Source organism: Lacerta agilis, chromosome 14 (assembly GCF_009819535.1).
Source record: "Lacerta agilis isolate rLacAgi1 chromosome 14, rLacAgi1.pri, whole genome shotgun sequence".
Taxonomy (NCBI): domain Eukaryota; kingdom Metazoa; phylum Chordata; class Lepidosauria; order Squamata; family Lacertidae; genus Lacerta; species Lacerta agilis.
Genome location: NC_046325.1, coordinates 1,465,791 through 1,482,734, shown reverse-complemented (window position 1 = coordinate 1,482,734; position 16,944 = coordinate 1,465,791). Strand labels below are relative to the sequence as shown.

The following is a 16,944-nucleotide window of genomic DNA, read 5'->3' as shown; positions in this document are numbered from 1 at the left end:
GTGGAGGCAAACCATAGCCACTGAGGCTAGGAGCCCTCAATAGCCCGCTGCTCCTCCATGAACTGGTCTAATCCTCTTAGAAAGGCATCCAAGTTGGTGGCCATCCCTGCCTCCAGGGAGGGAGTTTCACAGTGTAACTATGCACTGCATGAAGAAGGGCTTGGTTTTATCTTCCCAGAGTGGCACATGCTCTGGTTATCTCCTGCTTGGACTACTGCAATGCGCTCTCTGTGGGGCTACCTTGGAAGGTGACTCGGAAACTGCACTTAATCCAGAATGCGGCAGCTAGACTGGGGACTGGGAGCAGCCGCCGAGACCACATAACACCGGTCCTGAGAGAGCTACATTGGCTCCCAGTCCGTTTCCGAGCACAATTCAAAGGGTTGGTGCTGACCTTGAAAGCCCTAAACGGCCTCAAAGACCAGTAGACCTGAAGGAGCGTCTCCACCCCCATCGTTCAGCCCGGACACTGAGGTCCAGCTCTGAGGGCCTTCTGGCAGTTCCTCACTGCGAGAAGTGAGGTTAAAGGGAACCAGGCAGAGGGCCTTCTCGGTGGTGGCACCCGCCCCGTGGAATGCCTCCCACCAGATGTCAAGGCAATAAGCAACTATTCTACTTTTAAAAGACAACTGAAGGCGGCCCTGATTAGGGAAGTTTTAAATGTTGGATGCTGTGTTGTTTTTAATATTCTGTTGGAAACCGCCCAAAGTGCTTGGGGAAACCCAGCCAGATGGGGGGTATAAATAATAAATTATATTATTATTATTATTATTATTATTATTATATTATTATTATTATTAGAATCCGAGTAACGGTGCCCCCTTTCCCCCCATCTCTCTTTTAGGGACCAGAGCAGCTGTCTGGCTCCCCCAGGCAAACTCTGCACTCTGCAGGTGAGTCCCTCCTAATCTGGGTTGGGGTGGGGCACAGGTGAGTCTCCTGGCGAGCAGAGGGGGAAGCATTTACTTATTTCATAAAATCTGGTAAGAAGCAAAAGCCTCAAAGTCGTTTGCAATGAAAAAATCAACAGCCGTCGTTCAAGTTAAAATAGTGCTAGACTAAAAACAAATTGAAACTCTCGTCGACTTTCTTAACATCCGGGAAGGCTTGTCTAAACTCCAGGGGTGGATTTTGGGCTTTCGGATTTCAGAGTCCCCCTGTGTGGCGCCCTGCCTCTCTCTCGCCTTCCGTTCCGCTTCATGGTTGTTGCATGCACCAGACAAGGCCTTGCTCCAGTCAGCAATCGGGCTGCAGCATTCTGCACTGACCCCTTTCCTCAAGAGGAGGGTGGTGTGTGTGTGTGTGTGTGTGTGTCACAGGACTGAGGTTGGGGAGGCTGGTCTCCTCTGTGGAGTCAAGGGGTCCTTTTGCTCCCTGCCATCTCCTTCTCCTCCAGTGCAAACCCCCCAGCTCGCCCCCCTCTTCCTCATCCTCTGCCTCCTTTCCAGATCCCGTTCACCCTGCCTACCCCTCGTCCCGGGAGCCCGGCTCCGTGCAGAAGCCTTCCAGCTTCCTTTTCCGCTCTTCCTCCCGGAACAACATGCAGCGGGGCTCCGGTGAGTAGGGGAAAGGGGAGAAGCCTCTGTGGGGAAGCGCCCCCTCCGTTGGGCAGCGGGGCTACTGGCCCTCTGCGGCTAGAGTGGTGGCGCAGTCGCCCTCGCGCATCTCCCCCCTCGCCCCAAAGGGTTTGGCCTCCTGACGCAGCCAAACGGGGCTTGGGATTGGGGTCAGTGCAGTCCCAGGGGCCCACCCTCCACCAACACCGTCCATGGCAGGTTCAGAACCCCACTTGTGTCGCTGACAGCATCAATTCTCGCCAACGAAGTGGGGCTGTGGCAGACCGTGAGCTGCCCTTGTTTCTTTGGGAGCGAAGGGCCCCAGGTTTATGACAGTTTACTCGTTGCATTTCCACCCCGCCCTTTCCTCTGAGGAGCTCAAGGTGGCACAGCTTGCCGTCCCCCCAATTTTTATCCCCGCGACAACCCTATAGGGGAGGCGAGGCTGACTGGGTCACGCCCAGTGAGCTTCACAGCCCAGTGGGAGCATTTGAACCCAGGTCCTGATTGAACCCTCTAATCACCGCACCACACTGGCTCTACTGCTTCTGGTACCCTGCTGCCTGCTTTGGAGTAACCCCCACATCCATCCAGCCCTCAAGGGGGCCCCCCATTAATTTCAAGAGGCAGCACCCGCACAGGGCAGAAGCTGCGAGGGGCACAATGTGGATGTAACTTGGGCCCTTCTGCATGAGCTTCCCCCCCCCCCTTCCTCCCCAGGTTCCTTCTCGCCAGACCTCTCCCCTTCTGAGCTCAGGAACCAGCGGAGGCTGCGTGCCGGATCGCAGGCCCAGGACGAGAGGGAGCACGCGGCTCAACTGCGCAAGGTACGGACCCCCAAGAGCCGGGAGGAAGGAGCTTCCAAGGGGCACGTCTCCTTGCGGCTCAACAGTAAACAGAACCTCGCATTAGGATTACGGTGGGCTCTATAGGGATACCGCCCTGTCCCCGTAGCTCTCAGGGGTCTCACAACACAGAAGTGCAATAAAAAAGTACAATGCAGAATAAAAACAAGAGAAAAAGCACTCCTATGCCGTTTTATATTCTTACGGGAGAAAATGTCCAAGCAGTTTAAAACCTTTGTTAATACATCAGGCGAAACGTTCAGAAATGCAGGCAGCAAACCGTTTTAGGCGCGTTCGAATCGTGCCCAGCTCAGGAGTGAGCAGAAAACATCTCTAAAAGGGGCAAGACAGCACAGGGTGTTGGCTTTTTCGATGGTGATTCAAAGATAGGTGATTTCAGCGAAATGCAAGGTGCCTTGGAGCGTGTCCATGGGGAGCTAGCTGCCTGTTAAACATTGCAGAAGGCGGCTGAAGGTGGAGTAAGCGGGGATGCCTTGAGGGAGCAGCGACGGAGGGACGCTGTGGCTCGGCTCTGCCCTCTCCAGTCAGAGGCAGCGATGCGTTCCTCTTGTGCTCGGATCCTGCCTGCGGGTTCCCCATGGAGGAATCTGGCTGGCCACCGTGAGAACAGGGGGCTGGACTCCATGAGCCCCCAGGGGCCTGATCCAGCCGGCTCGCCTTACGTTCTGCCGTTCTTCGGATGCTGAGTCTGATCCAGCAGGGCCCTTTGTAAGTTCTTAGCCTCTCCCGATAAGAGATGACCGGCATTAGTGACGCACAGCTCCGGAGGACGCTGAGGTTCACGCCCAGGGACCCCTCAATCCTTGGCCTCTTCTCCCCCCCCCCCTTGCTGACTGCTCCTCTCTCCCCTTCCTCCCTGCAGGCCATCGAGTCCCAGCTGAACGTCACTCTGGCCGAAGACTTGGGCGAGGCGCTGGCCAACGGGGTGGTCCTCTGCCAGCTGGTGAACCACCTGGCCCTCGGGCTGTGCCCTTCATCCACGTGCCCTCCCCGGCTGTGGTGAGCCTTTGGGGTCGGGGAGCCTGCCACACCCCCAAGTCCACAAGAACGTCCCCCGTGCTCCTGACAGGACAGGGCCTCCCAAGCTGCCTCCTTGGACCCATAAACTCTTTTTTATATATAAATTTATTTGGTTTTTCAAATTAGAGTTTTACAATCGCATAAAAGCAAGATTCCAAAGGATCTCTCAGACTTCTCTCCTCTCCTTTGTGGGTCCTACTATTAAACATTTCCTTCCTGCATCTTTCATAATCAAATCTTTTACATCCCCATTATATCCAGAATTCACCATTAAACTACAAGGGTTATTCCAATCCTACTTTATAACTGTTTACAATGGTCCTTAAGATTAGTTATAATTTTTCCCCATTCCTTATTAACATTTCGTGCTCCTGATGGCAAATGGCAAAAATGGCCGGAAGAATCAGAAACCAGGAAGACCTTGGGCCCATAAACTCAAGCCCTCCCCCACGAAGGACATAATTTAGAATAGCGGTTTTGTTTGTACGACCCGCCATTAACAATAGAATTCAAAACGGTAGCAATTGCTGCTGAGTCAAAATTCAATATTTAAGTTGGATTAATTCAACAAAATGGATGGGCACTGGGTCACGGTTGCCTCCTGTCACCCCCCTTGCCTCTGAGCTCCCCACTAGATAATGCTCCCACCCCAGGGGCAGCTAGACCACGTCTGCCCAGCCCGAGGGGTCCGGGAAGCTTCAACCAGCTCAGTACGGCCTGCACTGGCCGGCAGCCGTGGTTGCCCAGGACTTTAGGCAGAGAAGAATCCCGGCCAGGCCATCCCGGGGGTCGATTGAGGCCGGGACCTTCTGCATGCCAAGCGGGTAGCCTTCTTCCCCTTGGGCTTTGCTGGGTTGACCTGCTCTCTCGCTCCCTCTCGAAACAGCCAAAGCTGAACGCCATCAAAAGCCGGAAGAACGTGGACAGCTTCTTGGCCGCCTGCCGCCAGATGGGGCTCCCGGAGGTGAGGTTGGGCTTCTGCGGGGGCCTTGTTTGCGTGCTGCTGCTTGTGCCTGCTGGGGAGGGAGGATGGGGGGGGGGACAGGAAGACCCTCCTTTGAGAAATGGCCCCCATGCCCTGTTTTTACACAACAAACACGCACACACTCCCTTTCCATTCCTGCTCACACACGGCCCCCACCGACTCCCCCCCAGTACAACTTAGAACCGTAGAGTTGGAAGGGACCCCCGGGGGTCATCCAGCCCAACCCCCCGCAGTGCAGGAAACACAGCTGGAGAAGCCCTGGCTCCGGCGGCCACCCAACCCCTGCTGAAAACACCTTCTAGGAAGGAGAGCCCGCCAGTTTCCGAGGGAAACGGTTCCACTCTCAAACAGCTCTTTGCCGTCAGAACGTTATTTCCGACATTGGAATGGATCTCCTCCTTTGCCGTTTCAAGCCGTGGGTTCAGCTCCTGCCCTCTGGGCAGCAGAAAGCCACCTGGCTCCACCACCCACAGGATCATAGAATGGTAGAGCTGGAAAGGGACCCCCGAGGGTCATCCAGCCCAACCCCCCGCAATGCAGGAATCTCAAGGGGGCAGTTGGCCAAATAAGGCCCGGTTTCCGGTCCGGCTGCCCTTCTCTGCAGACTTTGAGCCCCCTCCCTCCCCACCCGCAGGCCCTTCCTCCGTGCGTGTGCCTCCGTGTGCTACCAGCGTGTTTTTTTGTGTGTGTCCTGTTTCTCCCCTCTGCCACAGGTCTCTCTCTGCTCCGCCTCCGACGTGGCCGCCCTCCTGCAAGGCAACGTCCGCGGCTTGCTCCGCCTCCTCGAGGCCCTGCTGCCGCCGCCGCTGCCGTCGCCGCCACCCTGCACCCCGGGGTGGGGAGGCCCCTCGCCCCGCCCGCCCTCTCCGAGCACCTGGCTGGCTTTGGCGTCTTCTATGTCGTCCTCATGCTGCTCCTCTACTTCGCCTATCGCAACCTCTGCGGCTGCTGAGCGGGGGGGGGGGGTGTCCCTGGCCACCCCCACCGGGCAGGAAGAGGTTCTCCAGGACAGACATGGGTCAGGGCGCACGCCCCACACTCCCCAGCTGCATTATTTGCACAGGGGTGGAAGTCGGGGTGTCAGCAGTGCAGTTGAAGCGGGACACAGGCGAAAACCTTTTTTTCTGAGGCCAGCAATCCCTGCAATTCCCCCCCCCTTAATAAGAGCTCTCCCTTCCCCAGTCAGAATTAGTCCCTCTGCCAGGCCCAAGGGGGGGGGGTGAGTCCCCTGCCAGCACCCCGGAATCCTCTGTGCCTTGTTCCCCTAGCGAAAGGTGTTTTGGGTGCCGTCTTTTCGCCGGGAGGAGAAGCCGCCAGCCTCCTCCGCCCCTCGGTTCATGTGCACTTAAAACTGCGTTGCACTAATTCACGAGTGCCTGCAGTGGGGAGCTGCGTGCATGCGGCAAGGGAGCCCTAGCAGGCTGTGCTTTTGATTGGAAACGGCAGGGTGTTCCTAAAGCAAATGTCACCCCCTACCCCAGAGTTTCTGCCCGATCCCCTGCGCTGGGAAACCTTTGCAGGATTTTTTGGGGGGGGGGCTGTTTCGCACCCCAAAGTGTGCAGCTCAAACTCCCCTGGCACGCAGGCCCCGAGACCTCCCTTGGTTTGGGGCTAAAGCCCCCTACCTCCTCAAATGCCCTTGCCCCCTCTCAAGCCTGTTGTGGACCTCTTCCCTTTTGGTGGCACCCAGGAGGCTTCCCAGGGGCATCCGATGCTGGACTCGAACTCCTGCCTTTAATCCAAACGTGCAATTTCCGAAGGTCCACGGAAGGAGGGAGAGATGGGAGGCATTGCCGTGTTCCACCCCATAATCTCTCTGGCACGGTGCACCCCCAAGTCGGTGGGGGGTGGGGACAGGAATCTCCTTAATTCAGGGCAAAAGCGGCTCCTCTTTCTAGGGACGGCTGCAGTCCAATTCCAGCCCCTTCTAGTCTCGCTCCCCATCTCCGCTGCCTTAAATATATTAAATTATACATATATATTTTATATAATATATAAATATATATATATATATTGAAGAGAAGATGATTATGGAATACTGTAATGTAAAGAAAAGGTTTTTTGTCTTTTTAAGCATGTACAGAATTGTAAATATTTGGTGCTCTTCATCGATTGCCTGCCCCCCTCCTTGAGGGGGGGGGCAAAAATCTTTTTCAAGGGCTTTGGGGTTCTTGTTGTCCCCCCCCCCACTTTTCACGGTTCCCCTACCCCACTGAAAAAAGGACTGCTGTACATTCTGCGTTTGCGTTCCTCTTGCTTTTTCCTTGCGCTCCTTCTCGAGGGCAGCTCCTGCGTTTTGTTCCTCTCCGCCTCGATTTCTGTACATTGTAAAATACCAAAAAATGAATTCATTTCCCCCCCAAAGGACGGCAGCAGCAGCAGCCTCTTCGTGGCGTCTCTTCCTTTCGGCCTCCTTCGCCTTCTCGGTTGTCTTTGTATTTTTTCTCTTCCTGTAACCGCCAGGGGTGGTGGGAGGGAGTTTGCTTTTGCAATCCTGACCTCAGGTGTGCGCATATATACACCTTGTCTGTGCAGGAACACTTTCCCACCATCTCCTGTGTCCAGTAAGGGTGCCTGCCTGGGTGCCCGCCCCCCTGCCCCCCTTTGCTAACTTCTGCCCCCCCTCCCGTGCCCCCCCACCCCTCAGGAGTCTCTCTGCTCCCCCCACCACGTGCTGGAAGAGGAGGGTCTGCCCCGCGTGGCCAAGACGGTTCGGACTCTGCTGGCAACGGGCTGCGCTGCCCCACCTCCGGGGCGCCAGAAGACCTAGGTGGCACCGGACAGGGTGGCCTAGGCGGACTGGACAGCAGCAGGGCCTGCGCTCAGCCGACACCTCCTCAGGGCGGCGGTGCAGAATGGTGTAATCTCCACGGTGTAATCGCTCAGGGATCTTCGTCGGGACCAAGCCAGAGGAGCCAGACGCTTCCCCCACAGGGAAACGGACTCCTCCTTCGAAAGGGGCAAGGGGACAAGACGCCTCTGTCCATGCTCTCCTCCCATGGATGGGAAAGCTTCTCTCCAAATTTAACAAGAACATTTATGTGTTTTTTGCATTTGTGCACGTCTGTGAGGTTGCATTTAAATAAGCTGCTGCCTCAGTTGTTCTATCGGCCTGTTCTATCGGCCCTGGGCCGTCCTTGGGGGGATTATGAAATACAGGGCAGGGAGGCCTGACCTCTTCTTAAAAACTTCCAACCACTCTCAGCACTCAGCCCTCCTTCACTCCCAGCCCAGGTTTGTTTCCTTCCACGGAAAAAGAACCGTGGAGTTGGAAGGGACCCCCGAGGGTCATCCAGCCCAACCCCCTGCAATGCGGGAATCCCAATTGCAGCGTCCTTCACAGGTGGCCATCCAACCTCTGCTTAAAAACCTCCAAGGGTCCACCAGCGTCCGAGGGAGTCCCTCCCACTTCCCTTGCATGGTGAGACCTCCAGTGCTTCTCCACAGGGCTTTCTGTTCCATCTCCAAAGATCCAAACCTCTGAGCGGCTGCATGTCTGAATGGGCGATTGCATGTCAGCCAGAAGTCCGGAGAACACCCCTGTCCGATTGGAGGGTGGGGTGGGGTGGAAGCTTTCCTTCTAACCAAAGGACATCTGGAGGAGCTCGGCATCAGCAGGAGAAGAGCTTGTGGAGTCCCCCCTCCTGCTCTCACAAGGGACAACCAGGGGCCGCTTCTGGGAAGCCCAGAGGCAGGACTGGAGCATTAAGAGCCACCCTCTCCCCCCCCTTGCACTTCCTTCCCAGCATGGCTGCCGCATTTGTATGGGTGGGTGGGAACTGTAGTTCAGCCGCAGCCCAGGCGCCAAAGGTTCCTCACACCCTGCAGGAGAAGAGCCCACTGCTGCACCTGGGTCAGTCCAAGTGCCCAGCACTGAACGGCCACGGGGGTCGAGCAAATACCCCAAGGAAAGCCCCCCGCCATCTTCCACAGGGGAATTCGCTCGGTGGAGTTGACTCCACAGTAAATGTACATAGCCCTGCAAGCGAGTGGGGTTTTCTTGAGGGTGGTGGGGCTTCAAGGGGGCTGGTCAAGCTAGCCTTAAGCAGATACTGCCCGTCTCATGGCACACGTCCCCTCTGCTAGGTCTTAGCACCCCCATGGCGGCGTGGGTTCTGTGCAGCTTTGGGGAAAGCGGTTTGGCTGCAGCCCACACTATGGCAGCCCCTGAAATGCACTACCCAGCCTCCCCTGGCTTGGTGCCCTCCCAGAGCGTGGCAGCGGGCAAGGGGATGTGGTCCACCAACATCACACAAGGCTCCTGGTCTCCCCCATGGCCAGCCAGATGCCCCAGAGGGGAAGCCTGCAAGCTGGATCTGACTACAAGAGCCCCTCTCCCCTCCTGTGGTTTCCGGCACCTAAGATTCAGGAGCATAACTGCCTCTGAACGTGTAGGTCGAGCGAGGAGCCACCAATGGCCATCTTCTCCACCAATATGCCCTAGCACCATAGAATTGGAGGGGACCGGAGGGTCATCTAGTCCAACCCCCTGCAAGGCAGAGTTTTTTTTTAACCGATGGGGCTGGAACCCCCGACCCTGAGATCGAGAGTCTCTCGCTCCCCCACTGAGCTATCCTGCCTCGTCCAGCCCCCTTTCAAAGCCGCCCAGGTCGGTGGCTCCCCAGCACCCGGGACCCAGAAGCTTCCTAGCGCGGGTGGGGCGCGGCTTTCGAGGCTCGTCGCCCACCAAGGACTCGTCTACACGGAAGCCCTCCAAAGGGGGTGGGTGGGTTATCGCTGCCTGCCTATTAAGGCGCCTCGCTGGCCGGGAAACACGGGGGGGGGGTCTTCCACTCCCCACTGAACCTTCGCAACCCCCAGCGAGGAGGGCCGCGGGCTGAGCGGGTGGATTGGGCCCTGATCTCGCCCGCCTTTCCGCGCTCTAACCACTGCGCCACGCTGCCTCTCCCTGGCTGGAAGGAGCTCTTTCCCCAATGCAGACCGGTCGGGGCAGAGACCTCGCCCTTCCGAAGGGGCGTGGCTAGCGGGAGACCCCGCCCCTCCTCCAACAGGGCGGTGGAATTTCCTTCCCCTTTAAGGCGCTCCCTTCTGGTGTCACGCGCGCCTCGCCACGCCCACTTTCCCGGCAGCCCCTGCGAGGCCGAGGCGCCGTGACGTCGCCGCGCTCGTTCTGGTGGGCGGGGCTTCCCGGCGGGCGGCCAAGATGGCGGAGCTGGACCTGTTGGGCTCCATCCTGAGCACCATGGAGCCGCCGCCGGCGCTGGGCGACCGAGAGGCGAAGCGGGCCAAGGGTGAGGAAGGCAGGGGTGGGGACCCAGGAGTCCGGGAGGGGGGGAACCTAGGAGTGGGGGGGGCGGGACAAGCGCCGCCTGCCCTCGCAGGTAGACTGCCTCCCCTCCTGGAGGCTCCACGAGACGAGGCCCAAGGGAGCCTGCGAAGCTCCGGGGGCGAGAGCGAGACCCGGGGGGCGCCGGGAGGGGCTAGATGACCCCCATGACCCCTTCCATCCCTGCAAGGCCCGCCCTTCCTTCCGAGGAGGAGGAGGAGGCTGGATCCCAGCTGCCCCCTGGCTTCCCCCCCCGGGCTGGATGCTGATGGGAGCCCAGCAGCAGAAGGAGAGCCCTGCAGCTGGATGAGGCCGAAAGGGGCTCTCCCTAGTCCGGCCCCCTGACCTCGAAGAGGCTGACCAGGGACCCCAAAGGGGGAAATGAAAAAGGGGGAAACACATTGGAGATCTTGTGCTTCTCTGGCCGTGTTTATCGTGTTTCGTTTTGTATTTTAGATACCTTTGTTTCGAGTTGTGTGTTACAAATGTTTTTGCCCTCTATTTTGAGATTATAAAGTGCGCTTTGTGGATAAAAATTTTGCAAGAGTGGATGATACATTTGGGGTTTGGAGAAAAGGCAAGTGAGAGGCGACATGATAGGCGTTTAGAAAGTTACCGAGGGGCACGGAGAAGAGGGACAGAGAGAGGGAAGGTTTTCTCCCTCCCTGCTAACACGGGAACTCGCGGGCACCCAAGGAAGCTGAATAATGTTGGGAGATTCGGGACAGAGGAAAGAAAATCCGTCTTCACGAAGCACAGAGAAACTGTGGAACTCCCTCCCACTGGAGTCAGGGACGGCCTTCAAAGAAGATGAGAAGGAATGAGGGGGAAGGATTTCAAGGGCTCCTAGGCCTCCCTCTACAGTTGGGGGTAGCATTACCCCTGCCCTGCTTTAGGGCTTCTATGGTCGGAGCATCTGGTCAGCCGCCATGAGAGCAGGATACTGGACCTGGTGGGCCTGATCCAGCGGGACTCTCCTCCCCATTTCCTTCTGTAGAATTGAGCTCATTCTGTAGAGCTGGAAGGTCTACGGCTTCTCAGTTAGCAAGCGGCTAGACCAGTGGTTCCCAATCTTTTTTGGGCCATGCCCCACCTAAGCATCTCTAAAATCCTGATGCCTCCTCTTGTGACATATAATCCTTATTATTCGAAAAGTGAACTCCTATTCATGTGGAAGAAGCCTAAAAGGCCATTAACTGTTAATAACTTTTGGGAACCACGGGGCTGGACGCAGGTCCCTGCCCCTGAGTGAGTTGAGATCTGGCTCCCAGGCTGCCGTCGGTGACCCAGGTTGGAACCAGGAGCAAGAGATCTCTTGCTAGGATCCCCCAAGCCACTCAAACACCCTTTTCTGACTCTCCCCCCTTTCTCTCTCTCTCTCTCCCTTCCCCAGAGCAAACAGCACAGCTGAAGAAACTTCAGGAACAAGAGAAGAAGCAGAAAATCGAGTTCAGGAAGCGGGTGCGTCCCGGCCCCCCCCCCCCAGGTCATGAGTCCCCAACGTGCAGACCACCTTGGCTTCCTCTTCTCCTGCTCACAGCTTCCTTTCTCTTCCCCTGCCCCACAGATGGAGAAGGAGGTCTCCGATTTCATCCAAGACAGCAGCCAGACCAAGAAGAAGTTCCGGCCCATGAACAAGATTGAGCGCAGTATTCTGTGAGTCCACTGGGGTGGGGGGCGGGGGGGGTGGGGAGGGGAGGGGGGGGAAAGGTGCCGTTGCAGCTGGGCGGGTGAAATCCAGCCTCCAGGTGAAGCAAACCTGACCTTGGCTGGGTTTCCGACTTCAAGGCGGCCTGAACAGATTGAAGGACTGGGTGCGAGCTAGGAAAATAAATTTTAATAGAGGCAAATGTCAGGTTCTCCACTTAGGCAGGAAGAAGAAGATGCACAAATACAGGCTGGGGGGGCACCTGCTTATTAGCAGTACATGTGAAAAGGATCTGGGGGTCTTGGTGGATCACACGCTGAACGAGAGCCCACAGTGTGATGCGGCAGCAAAAAAAGCTAATGCCGTTCTGGGCTGCGGCAACTAGAAGTCTAGTGTCCAGATCAAGGGATATCATATCACCCCTCTCTGCTGCCTTGGGTCAGACCACAACTGGAATCCTATGTCCAGTTCTGGGCACCACAATTTAAGAAGGATGTTGAGAAGCTGGAATGTTTGCAGAGGAGGTTTGAGCGAGAGGTTCAAGAGTCTGGAAGACAAGCCTTGTGAGGGACAGTTGAAGGAGTTGGGGGTGTTTAGCCTGGAGAAGGACAGGAGATGTGATGGCCATTTTCAAATACCTCAAGGGCTGTCACAAGGAAGATGAAGCAACCTTGTTTTCTCCTGCTCCGGAGAGTATGACTTGAACCCGTGACAAGAAAGGAGATTCTGACTAAACCTCAGGAAGAACTTTCTGAGTGCAAGAGCCCTTTGACAGCGGAAGAGGCTTTCTCAGAAGGTGTTGCCCTCCCCTTTGTTGGAGGCTTTTAAACAGAGGGCAGGTCGCCCTCCGTCTGGGATGCTTTAGCTGTGATTCCTGCCTTGCAGGGGGTTGGACTAGATGACCCTCGGCGTCCCTCCCAACTGTGCAATTCTCTGATTCCCATTCTAGGCACGACGTGGTAGAGGTCGCAGGCCTCACCTCCTTCTCCTTTGGTGACGACGAGGATTCCCGATACGTCATGATTTTCAAGAAGGCAAGTGGGAAATCCGTCGCGCTGCCCGTCCCTGTTTCACCCGTTGGGGGTCGCCCATTCCTCTCTCCGCCCCCTGGAGAGTCCATGTTCCCATTCTGACCGCCCCACCCGCCTCTCTTTCAGGAATTTGCCCCCTCGGACGAAGAGCTGGACGCCTACCGCCGCGGAGAGGAGTGGGACCCCCAGCAGGCCGAGGAGAAACGCCGGCTGAAGGTGGGCAGCTTTCCTCTAAATGGGGAACAGGATTGGTCCTGCCAGGCAAGAATTGCAGTGCCACCCCAGGGTGCTCCTCGGAGCATTTGTGAACTGCGGAACCAGAGATAGACACCCCAAAACATAAGAACATTAGAAACTTGGATCTGGAGGCAGCGGTGGTTCCAAATACTGGTTTCTGGGAATACATAGGATGGGAGAGGGTTGTTCTGAATGCTTTGATCCTGCTTGTGGGTTTCTTATCGTGGGTCTCTGTGAGGGGGGGGGAGAGAGAGAGAGAGAGAGATGCTCTTTGTTTAAGGATTCCTCCTGCACTCTCCTTTCCTTTCCTGGGATGTCCAGCACCAGGCCCAGCAGCCAGCGCATCTCCCAAGGGACTCCCTGCCCTTTCTCTGCCTCTCCTGGCAGCAGCGGCAGGTGGACTGTCCTCCCCTTTTTCTGGTCTGCAGCATTTTAGCATTCCCCTGAGGGGAAGGACAGGCCGCCGGGCTGCAGCGTGCAGTGGCAGGCTAGAGCGCGTCCAGAAGCCCTCTCGGGCCCCTGCGCTCTGCGGCGGGACTCCTGCGCCTCTGTTTGGCGAGGGAGGGAATGGGAGACACGGAGAGCGTCCGTCTTCCATGCAGAAATGCAGTCCCAGTGGCATCTCCGCGTAGGCCTCCCAGAGAGCCACTGCTGCCAGTCAGTGTAGACAGTACTGAGCTCAACGGTGGCCTAGCTTTGGGATACTTCTGGATCCATTGCTGTTGCTCGAGACTCAGGAGACTTGGAGTGCCTTCCCTCAGCTTCGGCTGGTGGCCCAGCTGTGCCCCTAACTGGACAGGGGCAGCCTAACTTCTGCCTATGCTCTGGTAACCTCTAGGTAGATTACATATGTGGGGCTGCCTCTGAAGACGGCTCAGAAACTTCAGCTGCTGCAGGATTTGCAGCCAGGCTGCTCACCGGGGCAAGAGGGTTTGATCCTGTGACACCGACCCTGGCCCGACTGCACTGGCTCCCTGTTCCAATAGATTCTAATAGCCCTTAGCAGATTTCACTTTGCATCCTTGCATTCCCCATCGAACCAGCCTCTTTGATTTCTCTGTATGCTGTTTGTGGTATTGGGCTTGGCTACATAAGGTCTGAGGAGCGTGCTGATTTGTGGAAAAATCCGAAACTGGGTTTGTGAGGTGTTTATGAGGCGATGTCGTAGGTTCTTCGTTATGTCTGGAGGGTGGCAACAAGAGAACGGGGCCTTTTCTGCAGTGGCGCCCCATTTTGAGGGATGCTCTCCCCAGGGAGGTCCACCTGGCACCTTCATTATGCACCTTGAGGCGCCAGGCGGAAATGTTCCTCTTTAACCAGGCCAATTGATGTGCCAACCTCCATCCAAAGATCTCAGGGCGGTTCCCCAGGTGAAAACGTCGTGCGTGTTTGTGTTTTCATAGCGGAATCCTCCCTGGGAGGAAGGGCAGCACATGAATTAATGCATGGAAAAAAGAAAGGTGGAGAGGCGCAGGATGAAACAGCCGCTGTGACAAACGCGCCACGCAGCCCCAGCAATTGGGCTACGGGGACAGAGTGCGTGCCCCCTCCAAGCACCGTGGGGTGGGGTGGGCAGGTGGGTGTCTGTCTCTCGATCCTTCATGGCTTCTGCCTCGCAGGAACTGGCTCAGCGGGAGGCGGAGGAGGAAGCCCTGAAAGGCCCCACCGTGGTCAACCCCAACACCGACTACAAGGACAAGTACAGCCACCTGATTGGGAAGGTGGCCGCCAAGGACGCAGCCCACACCATGGAGGCCAACAAGGCCTACGGCTGCGGTGAGTCGGCCGGGGGTGGGTGGGTTTGACTCTTCTGGTTGGCTCCCACGGGCCCAGAGGGACACCGCGCAGCAAGAGCAGCCTGGACTGGGCCCTTGCCCTTCCAGGGCGCGATCCCAGCTGTGCGCAGGGTGCTGTCCCTCAAGAATCCTTAGGTCCACGGCGCTCGCTGGAAACGAAACAATCTCCGGCCGCCCCCCGTTTCAGAGCGCAGCTTCCTTCTTCCTTGGTTTCCTCTGAATCGTAGAGTCGGAAGGGACCCCCAAGGGTCATCGAGTCCAGCCCCCTCGAAGGCAGCTGTCTTGTAAGGGGGCCCAAGATGCGAGCTTGGGATTAACGGCACCGTCTTCTGGTCAGCTGAGCTATATAGAATCATAGAATCCTAGAATCCTAGAGTTGGAAGAGACCACAAGGCCATCCAGTCCAACCCCCTGCCAAGCAGGAAACACCATCAAAGCATTCCTGACAGATGGCTGTCAAGCCTCCGCTTAAAGACCTCCAAAGAAGGAGACTCCACCACACTCCTGGGCAGCAAATTCCACTGTCCAACAGCTCTCACTGTCAGGAAGTTCTTCCTAATGTTTAGGTGGAATCTTCTTTCTTGTAGTTTGAATCCACCGTTTGAATATTCCTTGTAACAACCAAAAAATAAGGATACGGATTTGTGATAGGAAAACCAGCAAAGCGGGGAGTGGGGGGAATTAGGGGGGTGGGAATATAGAACCGCCCTGAGATCTACAGATATGGGGCAGTAAACATATTATGAAATAATAATAATAATGATGATGATAGAAGAAAAAAGGAATAATGTATTTACACAGCACACAGTGAACTGTGGAACTCCCCAGCTTGGATAGCTTTCAAAGAGGATTAATCAAATAAAATGCAGGAAGAGAGGGCTACTGATGGCTGCCGGCTGCAATAACTATTTCTCTGTATCCATGGCCAGAGGCAGGGATGCTGGGAACCAACAGGAGGAGAGAGTTCTGCTCTGCACTCGGATCCTGCTTGCGGGTTTCCCTTTGGGGGCACCAGGTTGGCCACTGTGATGAACACAATTCCGGGGTCGATGGGACTCTTAAACCATGGCAAGAGGAGGGGAAAGCATCGTAGACGGAGCTTTGGAGCAGACGTTGAGAACATGGTGTGCCTTCGGGTGTTTCAGACTACATCTCCCATCAGTCCCAGGGCAGCAGGGCTTCTGGGAGATGTAGTCCAGAACACCAGGAAGGCTCTCTCCCTCCTCAATGCCTGCTCTGGGAGGCTCCTGTGTCTTCGGAGTGGGCTGAATGGGCCTTCGTGGTTGGGCTGGGCGATTCTCCACCTTTTTTAATACAAGACATAAAAGGGCCACCTAAATAAAAACAGAAAATGCAGAGTCCTTTCTCAGAGGTCGATCTTTGCCAGGCTGGCAGATTATTGACATAGTCCCGTTTCCCCCCCCCCATCCTTCTCCCCTCGCAGTTCCCGTCGCCAACAAGAGAGACACGCGCTCCATCGAGGAGGCCATGAACGAGATCCGGGCCAAGAAGCAGCGCCTCCGCCAGACTGAGGACGAGGGCCCCGCTCCGCCCGCCAGCAGCCGTAGGGATCGGGGCCGCCGGCAGTGGCTGGGCTTGCTCCCGTCGGTGATTTCAGGGACTCGCCTCCGGAGCTGCTGCTGCTGCTACTTCTGTGGAACCCACCTGGGGGCTCCCCAGAGCGGATTAGGAGGGGGACCCCCACAAAACATCCCTCCCCCTCCTCCCTAGGTGTACCCCAGCCGTTTTGAGTAGTTGACCCCTAGCTAGGGTGGCGTTAGCATGCTGGCGGGCGAGGAGGAGGGGGTTTGTACAAGTTTTTATCTTCTGCGTGTGAGAAAAGGGGCCGAGATGGTGTAGCAATATACCCCCCCCCCAAAAAAAACCCCCACACTTCCCTTTTTGTGTGCTGTTCAGACCTCCACAACTTAAGTTGCCCCTTTTAACCCTATAGTGTGGTCCCCCCTTGCATTAAAGCCCCCCCACCTTTACCTCTCCCCATCTTAAAACTCCCCCACCCCAATTTTTATTACCACTGCAGTACCACTCCATCACCAGAGAGGGCCCCCCCTCTGAGCTGCAGTACTCCCTACGCCCCACCAGGGGGAGCAACTGAGTTGCAGCGCCACGTTCCTCCAGCAGGTGCCGCTGCTGCTCCTCCGCTTCCTTCCTTCCTTCCTTCCTCTTGGGGCGGCCAACTGACTCCTGGCGGACGACCTTAACGGGGAGCAGCACAGTGGAGCCCCCCCTTACCCCGCTGTGGGGTGGGAGGGCAAAGGGGCCTGTCTGCCCCCTGTGTGCATTGCAGGGAGGGATCCCTGCTGCATTTGACGGGGGGGGGGTCCCTTCTGTCTTCGGGTGCGAGGCCGAAACACAACTGCCTCCCTTTTGCTCTTCTCCCAACGTCCCTGCCAGGTCTGGAGTTTTTAATTCAGTGTGTAAATATTTAAAGAATTCTGTCTGCCTGCCTTCCTGCCTATGGGGAGACGATGCCCCCATTGCACACACACACACCCTG

General features: G+C 56.7%; 2 protein-coding genes across 2 annotated transcripts in view; both read left to right on the top strand.

Moving 5' to 3' along the window:
- The window catches only part of LRCH4 (leucine rich repeats and calponin homology domain containing 4), a 51,267-nt gene extending 44,036 nt beyond the window's left edge, over positions 1–7,231 (top strand). The window contains 7 exon segments of the mRNA XM_033170253.1: positions 845–893; positions 1,449–1,556; positions 2,277–2,383; positions 3,285–3,375; positions 3,378–3,421; positions 4,329–4,406; positions 7,075–7,231. Coding sequence (XP_033026144.1) covers positions 845–893; positions 1,449–1,556; positions 2,277–2,383; positions 3,285–3,375; positions 3,378–3,421; positions 4,329–4,406; positions 7,075–7,197 — 600 coding nt within the window. The 3' untranslated portion in view covers positions 7,198–7,231.
- Positions 7,232–9,530: 2,299 nt separating this feature from the next.
- Positions 9,531–16,276, top strand: SPAG7 (sperm associated antigen 7). The gene is made up of 7 exons (XM_033170518.1): positions 9,531–9,679; positions 11,108–11,175; positions 11,282–11,370; positions 12,312–12,396; positions 12,520–12,609; positions 14,250–14,406; positions 15,871–16,276. Exons 1-7 carry the CDS (start codon positions 9,592–9,594, stop codon positions 16,155–16,157), a joined length of 864 nt encoding a protein of 287 aa, XP_033026409.1. The 5' UTR covers positions 9,531–9,591; the 3' UTR covers positions 16,158–16,276.
- Positions 16,277–16,944: the final 668 nt, after the last annotated feature.

Coding starts and splice junctions, on each gene's coding strand:
- SPAG7 (XM_033170518.1), top strand. CDS start 9,592: ATGGCGGAGCTGGACCTGTTGGGCTCCATCCTGAGCACCATGGAGCCG. Junction 11,176..11,281: donor AAATCGAGTTCAGGAAGCGG/GTGCGTCCCGGC, acceptor CCTGCCCCACAG/ATGGAGAAGGAGGTCTCCGA. Junction 11,371..12,311: donor AAGATTGAGCGCAGTATTCT/GTGAGTCCACTG, acceptor TTCCCATTCTAG/GCACGACGTGGTAGAGGTCG.